We start from the raw sequence: 20,564 nt of genomic DNA, 5'->3' as shown, positions 1-20,564 counted from the left end.
AAGTGATGGAGAGGGTGGCAGGGAGAGACAGAGAGAGGGGGAGAGAGTGATGGAGAGGGTGGCAGGGAGAGAGAGAGAGTGAGAGTGATGGAGAAGGTGGCTGGGAGAGAGACAGAGCGAGAGATAAGAGAGAGAGAGATAAGAGAGATAAGGTATCATAGTGAAACTGAGAGAGGTCTTGCTCTTGTTTACTCCCCTATCAACTCTAGGAAACACTAAAATGTCAACACATTGACCAACAGTTCTACACATGAACAGCACTGATTTTTCCCATCCTTGGCGCAGATTCCTGTTTTTAAAATCACCCTGTGCCAAAGCAGCGACGGTATCATTCACACTGGAAATCGAGCCCACACGGAGCACTGCACTTTCCCCTACAAGCTGTGTGTGTGTGTGTGTGTGTCTGTGTGTGCGCTCAGGGAGGGAGGGGTGAGGTTTCTGACTCTGGGTACACACACTCAATGGCCGCTCTATTTAAACCTTTCCCAGAGTGGAGTGACGGCGGCCCAACAGCAGTTAAGGCCGATTAGGATTGACCTTGAGAGATTAGCTTTGGCATGTGGCTCCGTAGCCCCTCCCCTCCCTCACTCTGACCCACACACAGAGAGCAGTAAATACGAGGTTAACTGCTGCCCCCTCTTTAAAGTAATAAATACTGCAACCTGAGCATGTGAAAACATCCAGAAGCCATTTTTAGTCGGTGGCAGTCCTGCCTTTCCTGGCCAGAATGGTTTTTTTAAAAACATTCTTTGGGATTTTAAATCAAGGAAAGTGGCAGCATACTCTTTTGTTTGTTCATTAAAGTGTTATACAGCGACAGCAGAGCAAATAAATTTTTATTAAACCAACAGCATGTACTCCTGCGTGCAAGTGTGTGTGCATTTTCAAGTGTTTATTTTCACGAGTCTGTGTCTGTGTCTGTGAATAAGCGTATTTGAGTGGGTCAACGTGTGCATTCACACACGTGCATGTATGTTTCTGTGTTTGTGAGATTTTTTTGCATGTGTGCGTGGGAGCATGTGGGTGTGTGTGTGTAGGCATGCGTGCATGTTTGTGTATATGTATATGTGTGTGTGCGTGTGTGTGTGTATGTTTATGGATATGTGTGTGTATATGGATGTATATGTATGTGTATGTGTATGTACATGTATGTGTACGTATATATATATAAGTATATGTGTGCGTATGTGAGTCTATGTATATGTGTGTGTGTGTGTGTATGTTTATGGATATGTGTGTGTATATAGATGTATATGTGTGTGTATGTGTATGCGTATGTATGTGTATGCATATGTGTATGTGTATGTATGTGTATGTGTATGTATGTGTATGTGTATGTGTATGTATGTGTATGTGTATGTGTATGTATGTGTATGTGTGTGTACATGTATGTGTATGTGTGTGTATGTGTATGTGTATGTATATGTATGTGTATGTATGTGTATGTGTATGTGTATGTGTATGTATGTGTATGTGTATGTGTATGTATGTGTATGTGTATGTGTATGTGTATGTGTATGTATGTGTATGTGTGTGTACATGTATGTGTATGTGTGTGTATGTGTATGTGTATGTGTGTGTATATGTATGTATATGTGTGTGTATGTGTATGTGTATGTGTGTGTATATGTATGTATATGTGTGTGTGTGTGTATGTGTATGTGTGTGTATGTATAGGGCCTGAGCACGGATCCTTACGGAGCTCTGGAAGCAGCAGTAGAGCTGGGTGAGGTAGGGGTGACAGCGAGCGAGGGACAGAACCCTCTTCTCCGTCATGGTGCACTCCACATCATCGTCCTGCAGGATGATGTCCTTCTTCAGCACCTTCACTGCGAACACCTGCTCCGTACTGTTCAGACGAGCCAGCATCACCTGGGAGAGGAGACACAAGGGCCGCCATCACAGAAAAGCAAAACAAAGAGAACACTGAGCGGGAGGGAGGCTCTGTGAAGGAGCACACTGAGGGGGAGGGAGGCTCTGTGAAGGAGCACACTGAGGGGGAGGGAGGCTCTGTGAAGGAGAACACTGAGGGGGAGGGAGGCTCTGTGAAGGAGAACACTGAGGGGGAGGGAGGCTCTGTGAAGGAGCACACTGAGGGGGAGGGAGGCTCTGTGAAGGAGAACACTTAGGGGGAGGGAGGCTCTGTGAAGGAGCACACTGAGGGGGAGGGAGGCTCTGTGAAGGAGCACACTGAGGGGGAGGGAGGCTCTGTGAAGGAGAACACTGAGGGGGAGGGAGGCTCTGTGAAGGAGAACACTGAGGGGGAGGGAGGCTCTGTGAAGGAGCACACTGAGGGGGAGGGAGGCTCTGTGAAGGAGAACACTGAGGGGGAGGGAGGCTCTGTGAAGGAGCACACTGAGGGGGAGGGAGGCTCTGTGAAGGAGCACACTGAGGGGGAGGGAGGCTCTGTGAAGGAGACACTGAGGGGGAGGGAGGCTCTGTGAAGGAGCACACTGAGGGGGAGGGAGGCTCTGTGAAGGAAAACACTGAGGGGGAGGGAGGCTCTGTGAAGGAGCACACTGAGGGGGAGGGAGGCTCTGTGAAGGAGAACACTGAGGGGGAGGGAGGCTCTGAGAAGGAGAACACTGAGGGGGAGGGAGGCTCTGTGAAGGAGCACACTGAGGGGGAGGGAGGCTCTGTGAAGGAGCACACTGAGGGGGAGGGAGGCTCTGTGAAGGAGCACACTGAGGGGGAGGGAGGCTCTGTGAAGGAGCACACTGAGGGGGAGGGAGGCTCTGTGAAGGAGCACACTGAGGGGGAGGGAGGCTCTGTGAAGGAGCACACTGAGGGGGAGGGAGGCTCTGTGAAGGAGAACACTGAGGGGGAGAGAGGCTCTGTGAAGGAGAACACTGAGGGGGAGGGAGGCTCTGTGAAGGAGAACACTGAGGGGGAGGGAGGCTCTGTGAAGGAGCACACTGAGGGGGAGGGAGGCTCTGTGAAGGAGCACACTGAGGGGAGGGAGGCTCTGTGAAGGAGAACACTGAGGGGGAGGGAGGCTCTGTGAAGGAGCACACTGAGGGGGAGGGAGGCTCTGTGAAGGAGCACACTGAGGGGGAGGGAGGCTCTGTGAAGGAGAACACTGAGGGGAGGGAGGCTCTGTGAAGGAGAACATTGAGGGGGAGGGAGGCTCTCTGTGAAAAACACAGAGCGACACTGAGGCACCGCAGCTCACCTTTCCGAAGCTGCCTTTGCCCAACACCTGCAGGAAAGTGAAGTCTGAGATGCCCAGGCGCCGGGTCTGCACCTCCGAGTCCCCTTGCTGGCCCTCGCTCTGCACACCGCTACCCCGCCGGCCGTGGCCTTCACCGGCAGTGCTCACCTGCAAGAGTTCACCAGCAGGCTTCAGCGCTGCGCAGGCTGAGCGGGCCCACTCGAACCAACAGCCAGCCACCAGTAAGGACGCGCCTTCACACATTAGCATGACGCTAACAAATCAACACAACAGTAGTTTCTCATGCAACAAGTTACATTTCAGTGGAGCTAGAGTGAAAAAAGCCAAATGGTGCCATCTAATGGACATGAGTATGTACTACATCACGATATTAGAATGTTCTCCACACCGCATCAAGAGAGCATGAATAGTCATTCTCAAGTTTGAATAAAGTTTGTGTGTCTTAAGTACAATAGTCATATCAACTGCATGTGCGTGTGTGTGTGTGTGCTCTAGGGGGCTTACCACAGAGTTTCTCTTCTGAAGCCCTCCTGCCTGTAGTCCCATCTCTGCCAGCTTTTTGGCTAGCTCCACACTGTTGACCCCGCAGCTAGGCGCTACGTTGCCCTGGCAGCGGATGTGCACGTTCATCTTACAGACTGAAGGTCCAAAGGCACATAGACACACACACACACACACACACACGCACCATTGTCAACACAAATTTTGCAAGCATTATCATTACCTTCATGGTTATCATTTCCTTGCTATCAGCCACTTCAGTTCAGATATCACACAATGCTGCATAGTGTGTAAAGGCTACATTTATGCAAATAAAAAGCATATCAGGGAAAAGTAACTAGCAAACGGGTGGGAGGCTATCATTCGAACAATGATATTCACGGATGAAATACATGGATGAAGGACTCAATATGACCATCAGCAGAACGGGGCGATCAGAGAAAAAAGGAAGGAAAAGACAGAGAGAAAGAGGGAGAGAGAGCAAGAGAAAGAGACGGAGGGAGGGAGAGGCTCTCACTCTTGCAGTGCAGGCCCTGCTTGACGATGCCCCACAGGAGAGAGCCGCAGTGGTCGCAGAAGGTGGGGACCTTGTAGTTGTGGACGCTGAACTTGTGAGGGACGTTGATGCTGAAGCCCTGGGCTGTGGTCTGAGAACAGAGGACGCTTGTCACAGCTCGTATTCCTGCCCCCTTTCAAAGCACCTCCGACTCTCCTCCAGTCCGGAGATCAATCAACCATGCCCGTTTTTAATGCATACACGCTTTGGTGTGAGTGTTTATACATTTGGGGAAGCATGTGGACTACACCTGCAGTAATTTATCCAGAAGAGGCCAGAAGTGAAATAACTCAGACCCGGTCTCCTCAGCCCAGATTAAAAAAAATAAAAATTAAAAAATTAAAAAAAACTTCTCCACTTGTTCACTAGAATATGAACAAGAAGATTTAGAAGAGTAATCCTCTTGCTCCATTTTGCACCCCTGTTTCTAGATCACATTAGTTCACCATAACTATGGGAATACACCTGCTAGGGCAAAACCCATACGGACAATATGCAGTACCAAACACAACCAGGGGGTGGTAGTGTTGAGCTGCTACTAGCTTGTAAACGGTTCCTTTTTCTTCAGGGTTAAACTTGGCCATGCGAGACATATTAGTCACCACACAGTTTTTTCATCGTGTTTAGAAAATAGACTGCACTGCAGTCCAGCAGCGCGTGTCCCAGCAGTCTTGTTCTCTGCATGCCCTTGAAGAGCATTATGCAAAAAGCCGCTAGCGCAACTAAATCAAACACTGCCGACGGTGTTTCAAGCTGTGAAGCCAAATCTGAAGCAGACAGGTCCTACATAAGAGCAGAGATACACACATAACTAGAATACAGACAAAAAATAAAGGTTTGTTCTTTCTGAAAGCTGTCTGTCTGTCTGTTACCTGATTACTCTCTAATGCAATTCAGACCATTTAACTAAAAGTTTCAGTAAAATCAAATCTTTTGGACGAAAAAAAAGTACACTGGTTCAAGTTCCAGCAAATGCATAATGCTGTTGCAACATTTCTATCACATTATCTCCCAACAAGGGACTTTCATATGACACTGGATGAAAAGAGCTGGACATTGTCTGGATTAGGTTTCACAGTTGGGGGGGCAGGAGAGACCACTAGGAGGAGCTTAATTCTTCAGACTCCTCACCTCCTCCTTGGCTGGCTTCTTCATTCGGGGGCAGGTAGTGACGACCTTCTGGTGACATCGCTTGTGGACCACGCAGGTGCACACTGCAATGGGGGGAGAGAGGAGACGCAATGAGACAGAGCGCTTCACAAACCAGGCGTCGCACTGAGGGCTGGACCTCAGCAAAACCAAATTACATTCGCGACACGATCGCTAAGAAGGCATGGCTGCGCGAGTTAGCATTAGCGCCACAGCAGAAGAAATATAGAGCGACTAATGAGGTTGTGTGAAAAGGGCACAGGGCAGCATGTGTGTGGGGGGGACAGCATACGCAGGGGGTGGGTGGGTGGGTGGGTGTGGGGTGCAGCATGCACGGAGGGGTGGGTGGGGGGTGGCGGGCGCATCATGCGCGGGGGTGGGTGGGTGGGTGGTGGGGGGGTGGGGGGTGCAGCATGCACGGAGGTCGCGCCGCTTGCAACCGCAGAGCTGGGGAGCATGCAGGGTCGCGGCTGCATAGCAACGAGAGCTGCAGCGTGGGGGGAGAGCTCACTTCCTCTGCAGACAGAGCAGCGCTCGCAGCGCTAGTGAAGGAGGGACACGGGGTGTGAAACGCTGCAGTCAAGGGCTCTCTCACCTTGGCACTGGTAGCCCTGCTTGCCGAAAACCCCCCTGCAATGAGGACAGACAGAACGGTTACAGACAGCAGACTTCCCCTAAGTCAAGTTCTTATCTAAGACACAGGATGCTTTTGCATACTTATCTTCAGTCTAAAAACCTCAATTGCATATTCACACACACACACGCACGGACACACACACACACACATACACACATACACACACACACACACATGCACAGTCCACACACACACATATGTACGCACACACACACTCGAGAACACACGTACACATACATAGTTATACATAAGCGCACACACACACACACACACCCACACACACTCAGACACGTGTGAAGACGCAAACCGCTCATTTCACTGATGTCTGGATCGTGACTTTCCCTCCTGAAGGAAGACAGTCATTTAGAATGAGCCAGAGACTGACGGAGGAGGCTTCTCAGTGTGTATTCAGATGCACTGTGGCCAGCCCCGCAGTAGCGTTCCCCCATGTGAAGGTCAAACCCCCCCCAGCTCTCACCAGATGAACTCCTTGCAGTGGCAGCAGAAGGTGGGCTGCCGGAGGAAGGTGGACATGAACTTGTGCCCGTTGACCTGATGGATCTTCCGCCGCACCGCCCCCTGCCGCTGCCGGTTGAACTGCTTGTACTGCCTCTCGCTTCCCACGGCATCGTCTGGGGAGGGGAGGGGGGGGGGGGAGATGATGCAGCAATGTAAAAACAAAGAGATAAAGGCTGAGGACAGCAGGTTTGGGGGGGGGGGCGAGTGGCACAGTGCACACGGTGCAGCTACATCCAACACACTTCTCGAGCCAGTGGGTCACGGGTGAGGAGTGTGTGCAGTGTGAGGGCTGTGTGCAGTGTGAGGAGTGTGTGCAGTGTGAGGGCCGTGTGCAGAAAGACCACTTTAGAGCACATCACTCTGCTGACCGTAAAACTGCGTCACAGATGGTAAAAATGTTTTTTAAAAAGACCACGACCACCCTGTGCTCAGTGTTCTGCCTGAACACCAGGCTGCGGCGGTGGGGAGTGAGACGTCACTAATGACTGAGCACTCCGCCACTTCTCCTCTCGCTTCACAGAAGAGAGGCTGGAACAGGAAGCCCACACACAGGCCTCACACCGCCCAGGCGAGCGTGATATCACTTCACCACAAAGCCGTACAGAGCTGCTGACTGCTCGAGTTATACTTCATTGTCAACAACATGACCGTGCTGCAGCCTGTTTGTACCCGACTGTTATGTAGTACATATTGGACATGTCACAATAAAACAGTGCAGAAAATTAGATACGCTGCATGCTCAAAGGCCGGACGACTATATTACTCATACAAGTGAAAATATTTTGTTTAGAGTAATTTTTTATTGTTCGCAATTGTTCACATCCCAAATAATTATTTAAAATCTAGCCAAAATAAATCTGCATTCACCTGCTACATTTGATCATAGGAAACTGTATTGTGGCCTGCCATGGCATTCTGTTGTAATCGGGCATAAAATGAGGTAGCCTAACACACATATAAAATCCATGTTATTTATCACCAAGCACTAAGAATTCTCAGGAGCAATAACACGAAAGCGTGCCAAACTTCACAAGTCAGGAAATGGTCACATGCGCTACAATTAAGCAACACACACCAATGATGGGTTTGGCGTCAGAAAAGGTTTGGTATGACATTTCTGTGCTGTAACCACAATATTTACCTTCACGTAAATATGGTGGTTACAAAGAAATAAAAACAATTATAAACCTGAGGCCTAATTCTCAAGAATTGTTTGGTCAGCTAATGGTCTAACCTTACCATTAAGTTCAGTGATTTGTAATATGAATATCTGAATAAACAGTGGAGCCGAAGTCTTCTGTTGTGTTTTTAACTCAGTGTATCTAGGATTAAGAACCTGGTCTTTGGCTCTAGCATTACCACCCTATGTGCACCTCTCAATAGTGAAAGGGCCAGAGGCATGTTTCCGTGGTTTCCATAGTAATGCTCTTGACAAGTCCACTGCTGATAATTCAGTAATAAAAGGTTCACAAGCTAAAGGTTAGACATTTACAATTAAATGGAAAAGTACTGGGACAGTGGCAGCAATTTTTGTGTTGTTTTGGCTCAGTACTCTAGCAGACTGGTTTTGAAACAAAACAATGACTATGAGATGTCAAAAACAATTGTTTGATACATAGGTAGGAAGCAAGAATATATTTGTGAGCTCATTACATTACATTACATTACAGGCATTTGGCAGACGCTCTTATCCAGCTCAGCAATAGCTTACAACCTGGCAGACCATGAAAGACCAAATTGGATGACCAAAGAATACTTTAAATTGTGAAGAACAACCCTTTTTCAACTGTCAAACAGATCAGGATGTATGTCATAGATGTCAAAGATTACTATAAAGAGAAAACTACACCAGCATAACCACAGAGATTTCACAGCAACATGGGAACCACTGGCATACCTAAAGAACACAATGGTCATTTTGCTAAAAAAAATACATCAACAGTGGAGTTCTGCAACAAAGTCTTATGGACAGGTGATATGAGTATTAACCTGTACCAAAGTAAAAGAAAGAGGAAAGTGTGGAGAAAGGAACTGCTCGTGATAAAAAGCACCCCTTTATCTGTGAAACATGGTGGAGGTAGTGTTATGGCAGAAACATTTTAACTGCTCAGATTCAGCCAAATTCCTCAAAACTACACTGGACGGCACTTCACCTTGCAGCGGGACAATGACCCCAAACATACTGCCAAAGCAACCAAGGAGTTTTTCAGGGCTTAAAAAGAGGAATGTTCTAGACTGGCCAAGTTAATTACCTGTCCTGAATCCAACTGAACATGCGTTTCACTTGCTGAAGATGAGACTGAAGCCAAAACGCCTCAGAAACAAACTGAAATTGGAGGTGGCCGCAGTACAGGCCTGGCGGGGCAGCACCAGGGAGCATACCCAGCATCTGGTGATGTCTACGGGTTGCAGACATCATCATCACACTTATTTCAAATCCAATGTGCTGGAGCACAGATCCAAAACGACAAAAACTGCGTCACTGCCCGAATACATTTGCATTTAACTGCAGGTTAAGAGTCACGACTGCAACGAACAGCTTTATCACAGATATCAAATTAAAATCTGCGTGGTTTAAAATAACGTGAATATATGACCACTGCACTAACAAACCAAACGCAGTATCATAAACATGCTACCAGTTTAGCGCTAACGTAGAGGACTAATCCAGGGTGCTGTCATCTTCCTATGCGTATTTGGACATGTCCCCCCCCTACGGACCCCTCTCTCCAGCGCCACGCTCTCCAGCGGCGTGTGGGACGGGCGACAGCCGTGGGCGTGTCAGCGGCGCGCTGAAGGCAGGATGTGAAACTGGCCTGCGTGTTCGCCGCTCTGTCCCTTGAGCCCGCGCGTCGCATGTGTGTCAGAGGCAAACGGACACGCCTTCCGAAGCACAGCGTTACCGAGGCCCGGGAGGAAGCAGTGCGTGACGGAGGGGCGGGTACGACGGCACCGCACAGACCGCACCTGGGACGCCAGGCCAGAAGCGGCCCTGATACACCCCCCCCCCCCAAGCCAGGCCATGTTTGTGAGGACATCACAGGCTGCCCTGCTGTCTGGAACCCTGCAGTTATTTAGCCAGCGGTCACAGCCCTACTGAGGCACAGGACACACGGCCTACAGTACGTGAGATACTGGAAACAATAGAGTGCTTCCATAAAAGTGGGCAAACTGTGGATCAACTGTGGGGGCAAACCAGCATCAGGGAAGCTCTAAGCATGTCCAAAATCAATATCAGCAAAATCTATAAGTCACACAGCAGCGATGTACTGTGGCATAATATTGGCAGCACCATGTTATAATTCTAAAAGACTGTACTGTACTAAACTACAGTAGCTTTTTAAAACCAGGTCAGCATCAGGGTTACAGAAAAAGGGGAACTTGGAGAGAAATGAAACTCTGTACTGAATCTGCGTACATCTGATAGCACACTGATATGCCCCTTAGTATCTTTGCAAGCCCAAGCCTGTACCATTACACAGCTACACAGTCCTGCAAGCCCAAGCCTGTGTCAATACACAGGTACACAGTCCTACAAGCTCAAGCCTGTGTCAGTACACTATTCTTGCATTGATTCCTGTGTCATGGTGACATGGCTCCTGGAGGGTCCTGGTTGGTTCTGCACACGGCACTGCGGGCCCTGTTCAGAGTCAGACATCTGCCCTGACTGAAATAAGAATAGCTCCGGCTCAGATACAGGAAGCACCACAGAACCAGTGCTCCCAGGTGGTGTATGGTTGGGTATCAGGCACTGCTACAATACGCATTTAGACCTCTGGTGCAATACCTACACACGCATGTATTTTGAGGGTGTGCATATTTGTGGGCACCATCTCTAAATCATGGAGGACGCGGACATTGAAAATAAAACCACAGTTAAAAAAGCAAAGGCCTTCGTAACAATCCCTGCATGGAAGAAAGAAAGAAAGATGAACGGGAAGATGGAAGGACAGGAAGACGGATAGGAAGAAAGATGGAGAAAAACAAGAATATCGTAGAACCTCAGACAGAAAGCGCAGACAGACATGATCTGACCGATTGGTCAACTGAACACTGAAACCAGAAGTGTTGAGCGCAGTTAGGCCTTATCGGGATCAAAGCGCCTAATAAATGGCGATGCAAGAAGGTGATTATTAAACGTGACAAGTTGTACTGAGCATTGACAGGAAACAAAATGAATTCAGAATCAGGCAAAGAGGCAGATCTCAACACTGTTTAGAAAATGAACAGCGCTCGGAAGAAAGAAGGGCCACAACAAGAGCCGTCTGCGAAAGAAGCCAAAGGTCGCTGAAAAGGAGGTGAACTATGCAGAAAGCTGACTACTGGAGAAACCGTGTATGTTCTAAAGATAATCTCATTACCATTGCTTTGGTTAAAGGTCAAATTAAGCTAGGGTTTATAATTACACGCTGAGAGTTACCTAGTTAAAAAATAGGATCACATTAACATGTCATTTTAAATTGGTGAGTCGACGTCAATTTCAACACGTTGGTTAGAAATATTTCCTCATCGACCTCCATGCTGGATGCGCACGTGTCTCACAGGTTCTACTGTACTCCCAAATCCATTACAAGCACACCGCCTCAGACATGTTGGGTCGCCTTGGGTGAAAGTGGACTGACTGAACTGAGCGCCACACCGGCCATGAAGAACAGCATTACCCAGGAGCACCACTGGCAACGAAAACGCTGGTCATGAAAACCAGGCTGCCTCTGGAGGCGGTTTAAAGCCGAGAGGCCCCGCTGTGGCTCGGGGCCGACGTGCGGGCGAGACTTCTGCTTCCACTTCTATCTCGAAGTTCAGTTTTCTCTACTGGACTCAATATGAGTCAAGCGCCCCTGCTAATGATGGGGCCGCGGCAGTTCACAGAAGCGTGCGGGTCACACTACAGAGGGCTGGACCGGAGAAGCTGACTGGTGGTGGACACGGGAGGCGGCAGGAAGGCAGATTAGCGGTTACGCCGACCGTGCGCTCTCATCACAGAGGAAGCGGAGGGACGGAGCGCAGCGGGCTAGGCCAGCATTAAATCTTATCAGCTACAGCATTTAAATCTCCTCATCGATGCGAAAGTCACGTCCACTCCGCCGCCTAACGCCGGGCACCCACCGCACGCGTACCGTAAGCGGCGCGTAAGCAGCACGGCGAAGCGGCGCGGCGCGTAGCGTGTCTACACGGGTTCCGTTTGTGTCGCGCAAAGTGCTTAAAGCTCTATACTCCTAGTAGCTCTCGCAGTCAGCAGTGGGATTACATTGTGTATTTCACGTTTGTTCACGACTGTTGATTATGGGTTAAGTGAATACTTGGTGAGAGACCTTTTTCAGTTAGTTAATTTGTTAATATTTTCTTAACTCATGTAAATACGTGAGGAAGTAAACGCTTTTAAAAGAATTACCATAAGCTTAAATTGCAACGTAGCCTGCATAATAATCAATCTCAAACTGTATTAATTTATTTGCTTGGTTAACAAGCGTGCCAATTTTATGAAGAATATGTAATGATCATAATAATAATATATAATCCGTAATAAACCATTGGGAATTCCCATGTCGTCTTGTCATTCACGTCAAAATTTTTTTTATAGTATCAGATTTAGTAAAATCAGCAAAAAGATAACAGTTTAAACTTGAAGGGATATGAACACCACAACGCCATGAACACCGGAAGCTTTGAAGTACAAGTGCAATAAAGGCTTGCTTACAACTTCATTTATAAAATAGGTGCATTTTCATCGGCAAGACCACGAAATAATCTGAGCTCTGTGGATTATCTGATTTTTATTAACAAGCCCTTTTTGAAAGCATGGCGAACGAAGACATCGGAGAAGTCAAATAGGCTGAGCAATGGTTGGTTAAAAACTACCTACACTCGAGCTAACAAACCGCTGCTCGGTGCATTCACTTCTACGTCATTCAATAGGCTGCATCTTTCTGTGGTGTATTTTCAAATTTACCCCACCCCCTCCGCAAAATAAGACAGCGAAACTAAGTTTGCCTTTCCCCCAAGTTCCAGTTTCTTTTCTTTTTTTTCTTTTGCAAGGACAATACAAAAACGAAAAGGCTTGTATTTTTTAGCTGCTTATAAAATATCTGGGAGGGAGGGAGGGAGGGAGGGAGGGAACTAGGGACACACCCCCAGTAGCCTAATATAAGGATGAAATACGAATCAGAGCATGTATACCTAGCATTTTAGAGTATATTTCTGTGTATAAACAGGTCATCGTGACGCGCGGCAAGCAGAAAAATAGAACACAGGCGAAAAACTACGCTTCAGTTCGCTTGTGTCGCACAAGTTTCGCACCCGGTTCACACCGCGTTCGCAGCTGGTGTAGAGGACATCGCTCGCTGCCGTTGTAATAACAGTACTTAAACTACGCTTCGCTTACGCGCGTTGTGCGCTCGCGGCCGCTACGCGTGCGGTGGGTGTCCGGCTTAAGACACGGCAGGTTTTTGTGACAAGGCCAACGGCATTTGTCTGAGGCACCTGCAGGAGCCCCGGGCCCCTCAGTGTTTGATAAAGGGTGTTCATAACTGCCTCTCTTCAGGCCACCCTCCACAGCCCTGGCGTAACCACTGCTGGGCTTCAAAAATAAGCCGATCACCAGCCAAGGGGCCCAGGTTGCTAAGGAAGAATTCAGCTCATTTCGCTAAACTCATTAGGCTCACTACCGTAAGCTATAAATCAACCGTTTTCACAATTCTGTCATGTTCGGCAAAACGAGATTTCTGATTCTAGGTTTCCCATGAAGCAGCCGAGCGAGATCACAGAGACGCACAGACGAAGGGCTGGCAGTGAACTACGGGAGCTCGAGGCGAGGGAAACACGGAGAGGACCGCGCGAGCCGTCTGTCAGGACGAAGTCTGAAAGACAGGAACGTCGCATCGGCACGCCGGCTCACTCAGCTGACAGGACAAGCGTCCACACGCAGGAAAATGATTGATTTGGAAGTTGCCAAGATAAAAGTACCCCCAGAGCACAACGTAGCCTACACTCACATTTCATACAGTCGGAGTTCTCCCCAGCTATTTAATCAGGAGCAATCTGTGTAAATTTTAGGAGGGCTGTCTGATAAAACATATTGCTCTGGGTGTTTTTATAGCTGTCTGGAGGCGGTGCTAGAGGTTCACACACTGGGTCTAGGATACACTGATGCTGGCTTCAGTACACTTGAAAACCTGTTTGCCTATAAGTGAACACGTAAAGTGAACATGTATGGTGTCACTATGCAGCACACGCCCGCTCCATCCTGAACGGGGTCACGTCAGCAGGCTGTGAGGTCAGCGATAAGGATCGTGCGGGGGGGGGGGGGGGGGGGGGGGGTGGGGAGGCCTTACCGTCGACGAAGGAGCCTGTGATAGAGATCACAATGTACACCTTGCCCTCGGGCTCCAAGTCCACCTGAGCACAAAGACAGGAAACAGACAGGAAACAGCACCGTTAGTGTGCGGCAGGTGGGGGAAAACCCAAAGTCAAAGGAGGATTCATTCAGCTATCGTGGGTACGGGGGAGAAATGGGTGATGGAGCATTCACAGCACAGGAACTGGTCACCGGGAAGCATTTTAAATGGGATGGCCAGGTGACTCATTCCAGTGCTTGTATGCGAGACAAACAGACTTCCCCAATTTAGCCACCTTGGCTCCCAGCAGTAAACACTGTGCTGCAAGCTACAGGTCAGTCCTGATCTACCGCAATACAGAAAAACCCTCTGAAAACACAGCTGAAGGCAACTGAAACCTGTTCCTCCAGAAAAGACAGGAGATTGTATCTTTGGGAGTGGTGCACTGTTCTGACAAATGACCTTTCCTTTGTTACTTGCAAAACAATGCTCGCACATACGTACACATGCATGAACAGACACACACATGCACACATACTTTCAAAAGACCAGAAAGAACGCCACGCCTACAGCTGCTGTATTGCATTTCTGAACCCAATTAACCCTTCAAGGTGTAAGATCACAAATATGCAATTCCAATGTCTGTAACTGAACATCCTAATGCTGATGTCACAATCACCACTGGTAAATGAGTGTTGGAGTTGTAGAACACTGACTTAGAACATGCTCTTCATACCAGGACACTGAGAACAGGGTGAGGAGACAGCACTCTCAGTCTGTGAACCTGCCACAGCTGCTGTTCTCACTGCCCAAGGGTGAGACGTGCGGCTCCAATCAAACCCCACCTGCTGACAGTGACGTTCAAGCGAATGTCTCATCAGGTAACATTAAAGCAGTGGAGGTGGCGACGCGAAACCACACACAGTAGTCACATAGCAGACGTACGGGGGAGAAACTCAGATCAACACTCTTTCACACTCTTCTCGCATTCTCTTATATAGGAGGTCACCCAGTGTAAAACTGTGTGATAAATGTGTGTGTGTGTGTGTGTGTGTGTGAGCGCGGTGTGTGCACACGTCTGTATTTACGAGTAGTAATACATGGGGAATGCCAGCAATGCTAAGAGGAGAAGAATGGAGAGCAGGTTGGTCTGGTTCAGCTAGCTGCCATAAATGCCGTGGTTTCCTCGCAGGAAGTAGCCGATATACAGACAAGACCATGGGGAAGAACGCTATCAATTTATAATTCAAATCTGCCAACTGTGCTTCACTGCCAATTTAATAACAACCACCCATTACACTACTTTCAATGTCTTTGAGCAAGCTTTCAGCTTTAAAGCATCTACTGGGCTAGGGCTACACTGAGAGACAGGTCTTAGCTCTGTGACCAACTTGAAGCCAGAGGGAAACCACAGAGAAGGCTTAAGCTGAGAGAGAGAGAGAAAAAAAGTGTCCGCTCACACCTTCCTACGTGTTCGCTCACAATGGAAAACAGGGGGCAGGTGAAGACAAACCCCTGCCCCCTCACTCTTTATCTCCCTCCATCATAGACTTTCATTTTGAATATTTCTTTAAAAAAAAAAAAAAACTCATTGTGCTCACACCACTGATCCGTGACACGCCCAGATGTCTTCTCCGAGCTCTGTAGTAGGCCGAACTGCTGAAGCGTGCAGAAAATAAGTGTGCCTTCTAGAACAGGATGCGATGGTCATGGGGAGCCATATTTATAAGAAGGAAGTGTGCTTGATTGGGAACTACTCAGTAGTGAAGGATTTTGAGGTGATTCCGGGGGGAATTCTACCCTCTTTCCTGCTAGTCCTGAGACAACTTCACTTTAAAGTTCAAGAGTACCAAGGGTACGTCTTATAGAGAGGCCCGAAACAACATAGCACTGTTTGTGCATGTGCATGTGTGTGTGTGTGCACATATATACAGTATATACACATAGTATATAAAGTACATGTATACATACATATATACGTACATACATGCTCTTTACCACAAATAGCCTGCTCCTCCAAATACTGAATCATGTGGCTGCAATGTACAGAAAAAAGCATGCAAACATGGCAAAGAAGTTTAATGTTGTTCGACCAAACATTAAAATGGGTGACCTAAACTGAGCAACTTTGACCACGGTATGTTTGTTGGTACCCGACGTGGTGGTTCCAGCATCTCAGAAACAGATGCCCTGCTGGGATTTTCATGCGCTACAGTCTCTAGAGTTTACAGAGAATGGTGTGATAAACCATTCTCTGTAAGAGAGCGGCAGTTCTGTGGGTGAAAACGCCTTGTTAATGTGAGAGGTCAGAGAAGAATCGGCAAACTCGATCAAGCTAACTGGAAGTCCACAAACGCTCAAATAGTAGCTGTTTACAAGAATGGTGTGCAGAAGGGCATCCCTGAACACACAACAGCAGCAGAAGAAGAGTTCCACTCACGTCAGCTAAGAACAGGAAAACGAGGCTACAGTGGGCATGCGATCATCAAAACTGGATGACTGGAGATGGGAAAAACATTGCCTGGTCTGATGAATCTTTATTTCTGAGAGTAGGGTCAGAATTTGGCATAAATGACATGAATCCATGGATCCATCCTGCCTTGAGTCAATAGTGCAAGCTGGTGATGGTGATGCAATGGACTATAAAATGCTTACTTGGCACACATTAGGCCCCGTGATACCTTTTAAGCATTACTTGAATGCCACAGTTTACCTAAGCATTGATACTGACCATGTGCATTCCTTTATGGTCACAGACTACACTTTTTCAAATGGATACTTCTAGCAGGATAATGCACCATATCACAAAAACGCAACATCTCAAGTGGGTTCCACAAACATGACAGTGAGTTCAGTTAGCTCCAATTGCCTGCACAGTCCCCAGATCTCAATCCAATAGAGAACCTTTGGGATGTGGCAGAGGCTTGCAGCATGAAAGTGTGGCCAAAAAATCTGCGTAACTGTGTGATGCTATAGAGTCAACATGGACAAAATCCCAAAGGAATGTTTCTGTTGAATCCATGCTGTGGATTTCTGGCTGTTCTGGAGGAAAAAGGTGGTCCTGCAAAGGAGGGAGTCCTACCTGGTACCTGACAGGCATACCTAATAAATTGGCCACTGACTACATACCCACATATGCATACATACATATATATTCAAAGGTATTACATTCAGCAATTGATAACCATCCAGTCTACATTTCTGTAACATACAGATTAATTGCATATTTTACTCCTTTGTATTACCTGCATTTTGTACATAGGTAATGCAATATTTGGTACTCTAACAAACAATCAAACTGTCCCCATTTCAAAAGTAAACTATAGTCTATAGTTTAGGATAGTCTATAGTTTATAACTACAGTTTAACAGTTTACTTCCACACGTGGGAAACACATCCACACCAAGTGTCTACAGGTTTCAAAGAGTAGCATCAGGTCCATCAACCTCTCTTAAATAACACCCAGGATATAACTCTAATGCCCCTCACACCCCCACACATAATATCACATCCGCCCTATGTGTCAAAAAGACAGTGTGAAGACAATGCCACACGTTCACAAAACGGGCGCTGAGTGGAAAGTGTGGGGTGGAAACTTCGGCCCACTGCAGGAGAGTGGGCCGAAAGCAAAGAAGAGCAGAGTCACATGGGCAGCAGGAGCCCAGGGAGATGTGACAGCATGGTTATGACTCAGAGTCTCTGGTCCACGCTATTCCTGTAGCTAAAACCTCATGCACATCTGCAAATGCGGCCGGCTGTGCGAGCTCGACGCAAGAAATGAGGAACATGAGTGCGCACCAAAGAGAGACATTCAACCCCAGTTTTTACCCAAGCTGTCCCCTCCATGTGATGCAAGATGGTGGGCTATTTCAGACTGACAACAAAAGGTTTAATACATCTAGTGCTGAACATACGTCGAAGGAAACTGAAGTGGGGTGTCATACCGCTGCTTTTGGGAGAACTTACAGCATCTCAAATACAAGCAAGTTGCACTCGGAAGAAGGAAGACAAATATTAAGGGACGATTTAGACGATTTTTTTGGTCTCAAAAAATTTGAATTTGTTAGCTGAGGAGGAAACAGACACAAAAGCTGTGACAGTAAGTATGTGGCTGTTCAGGAAGGAACAGGCCCCCTCCTGACCCCCCTCAACCTTCTATTTGGGTTTTAATGAGTCTCGATTCCGCTGCTCATGCTAAAATTCATCATTTCTGCTGAAAATGCTCGTTCTAATTTTGTTTTAAAAAACCCTCCTAATTCAATGTATGTTATCACGCAAGTAATACTCCAAATATCAGCAGAAATCAGACAATTCAATTTTTATACCTGCAGTACTTTTAGTCTTTGGGGCAGCCCTTATGACCAATAAAAATGCAGTCAAAAGTAATATGCAAGAATTTTTTTTTAAATTCTCTGTTGCCTACTGAAAATTCTCTCTGCCATGGAAGAAAGATAAATAGTTAATACCGTAGCCTGCACATATTTGACCTGATTACTGAGACCCAACTGGCAAATAACAATGAGGAAAGCCTCATTGGGTACAGAGGGCATGTTTCCCACTCACAGGAGGGGAGAGCTGCAAGAGAATGTGCAGAAGAAATGGGTTTAAGTGAGGGAACTTTGAGAGAGAAAGCCCTCTGGCATTACTACAGTAAGACGGTGGGAATACTTCAGAAACACCTTTGATTGCATGCCAGGACTTGCAACACGCAAGAATTTAAAACGAGAATGAAAAAAAGAGTTTCGACTTCTGCCACACGTGATCTGTATGGTGTAAATAAATAAAAAAAAGCTCAGCTTCTCAACTCATCTGTAAAATTCCGTAATCATTAATAACTGCCCTCTTTGCTATAACAATTCCTTTTCATGCTAAGCTTTATGGTCAGATGCTTATGTTCGAAAGATATGCTTCATCAAATTAACCTCGAGCAGCAAAAAAAAAAAAAAAGATTATAAAGAGGAATCTGTCTGACCACATGCTCAATTCTTCTGAGAAAATCCAAAGGACTGCACATACTGTAACACAGGGGTGACACAGCGTTAAACATGTCACGAATAATCACACTGACATACAAACGTGCCATACCACAGAACAACACAAGTGACACCTACAGAAAGAGTTGGAATAAAACTGAATTCAGAAATAACTATTTGACCATTTCCAAAATATAGCATTCCCAACTCTCTTCACCGAAGGATTGGGACAGTCAAGCTAATGCACTTTTGCACCACACACCTCAATCAGATTTTCTCTTTGCTAATATTCGGAATGCGAGTGATACTCATCAGCCAATGAATAGTTTCATGCAATAACGCATTAAAGGACAGATTCTATTACGCAGACTTCTCTTCGACACCCTGGCTGCAATGAGGCTGTTTGCTGGCTCCTGCTCTCTGCTGCGGATTCCTGTCATTCCTGTCATAACTACTTTGACAGATGGACAGGTGCAGTAGCTTTCTCGTGTTCACACAGTGCTCGGCCATTCCAGTAACAGTCAGGAGGAAATTCTGAAAATTTCAGGGTGCCAAGCAGCAGTGAGTGGGGTGACTGGAGACACAGCGAATATCAATGCGTAATTGTCAACAGACTCCAGGGTGGACCCCTAGTTTTCGATGATCCTTTCAAGAGACTGTTCCTGTCAAAGATATTCAGATACTTCTAGTCATTAACAGCTGTAAGCAGGAGTGGTAGAGTAATTCTAATGGACACAATGCATGCCGAGTGCCAACAGTGAATGTTGCAGAACACACTTCCAAACACTGTGACCTTCTGATATCAGAGAGGCCTCTGACAGTTTTTTTGAGTTTTTGTCTTCTTGTATTTCAGCAACTGATAGCCTCACCACAGCCTTCAGCATGCCAAACATGTGATCACACCCAACATTCTTGAGCTTTCTCGACCACCTCATCACTTCAAATTTGACTGCATTATCTGCATAATAATCTATTCACATTATGTTCATGCACACGGCACCAGCTGTACATGCATGGTGCTCACAGCCTACGGTTTTTAGCACCTCGCAAAGTGTTGTCTCTCAGAAAACTGCCAGTGGAGGTTGGGGCACCAGAACGAGTGTGCGAGTGGACTGGGTCATCTGTGGTTAATGACCTCTGATGGCGCTTTGTAACTTGGGACAGAACAACTTCACCCCAACCATCAACACGGCACAAAGCCCCAGAAGAGGAGGAGCAAAGGGCCACAGCAGAGAGATTAATAACCCCCTGCTAAACCAAGGGCTGAATAATGCCCTAGAAAGGACATGTGAACAGCATTACACTGCAGAAACAGAACAAGGCCATGTCACGGTGATTGTTCATAAACTATGAAATATATTTGCACACAGGTTCAGATTCTTGATGGTCAAGCTGGGCATCCAGTCCTACACTCACAAGAGCATCGCCAGTCACAGTCCCAATATTACCTTGTTATTATTTTCTGAAGACAAATCAACAATGTGCTCCACTTGTTTCCCTAATACTTCACTACAGAAAACCATGCAAAATGTGGGCATTATTACTGAATCGTCATGCAAACCCCTGCTGGACAGTCTGATTTGCTGCCCTGTTATGGAGATGACCATGCCTTGCTTATGATATGTGAGATGGCTGGTGTTAGGACTCAGAGTCAGGTAGTGATACCTGTACATTCAAAAAAAAAAAAAAAAAAAAAAAAACCTAATTTAAATCCTAGATCTTA

At 47.0% G+C, this 20,564-nt stretch overlaps 1 protein-coding gene across 1 annotated transcript in view; it reads right to left on the bottom strand.

Annotated features, from left to right (window-relative positions):
- Positions 1-20,564, bottom strand: part of prkcha (protein kinase C, eta, a) — a 38,542-nt gene that overhangs the window by 16,334 nt on the left and 1,644 nt on the right. Inside the window, exons 2-9 of the mRNA XM_035434901.1 lie at positions 13,866-13,929; positions 6,494-6,647; positions 5,974-6,008; positions 5,361-5,443; positions 4,191-4,320; positions 3,677-3,810; positions 3,173-3,319; positions 1,699-1,872 (exon numbers count right to left, since the gene is read on the bottom strand). Of these exons, the coding sequence (XP_035290792.1) occupies positions 1,699-1,872; positions 3,173-3,319; positions 3,677-3,810; positions 4,191-4,320; positions 5,361-5,443; positions 5,974-6,008; positions 6,494-6,647; positions 13,866-13,929 (921 nt within the window). The remainder of the gene's footprint in view (positions 1-1,698; positions 1,873-3,172; positions 3,320-3,676; positions 3,811-4,190; positions 4,321-5,360; positions 5,444-5,973; positions 6,009-6,493; positions 6,648-13,865; positions 13,930-20,564) is intronic.

The sequence above is a fragment of the Anguilla anguilla genome, chromosome 1 (genome assembly GCF_013347855.1).
Source record: "Anguilla anguilla isolate fAngAng1 chromosome 1, fAngAng1.pri, whole genome shotgun sequence".
NCBI classification, from domain to species: domain Eukaryota; kingdom Metazoa; phylum Chordata; class Actinopteri; order Anguilliformes; family Anguillidae; genus Anguilla; species Anguilla anguilla.
This window is presented reverse-complemented; position numbering and strand designations above follow the sequence as displayed.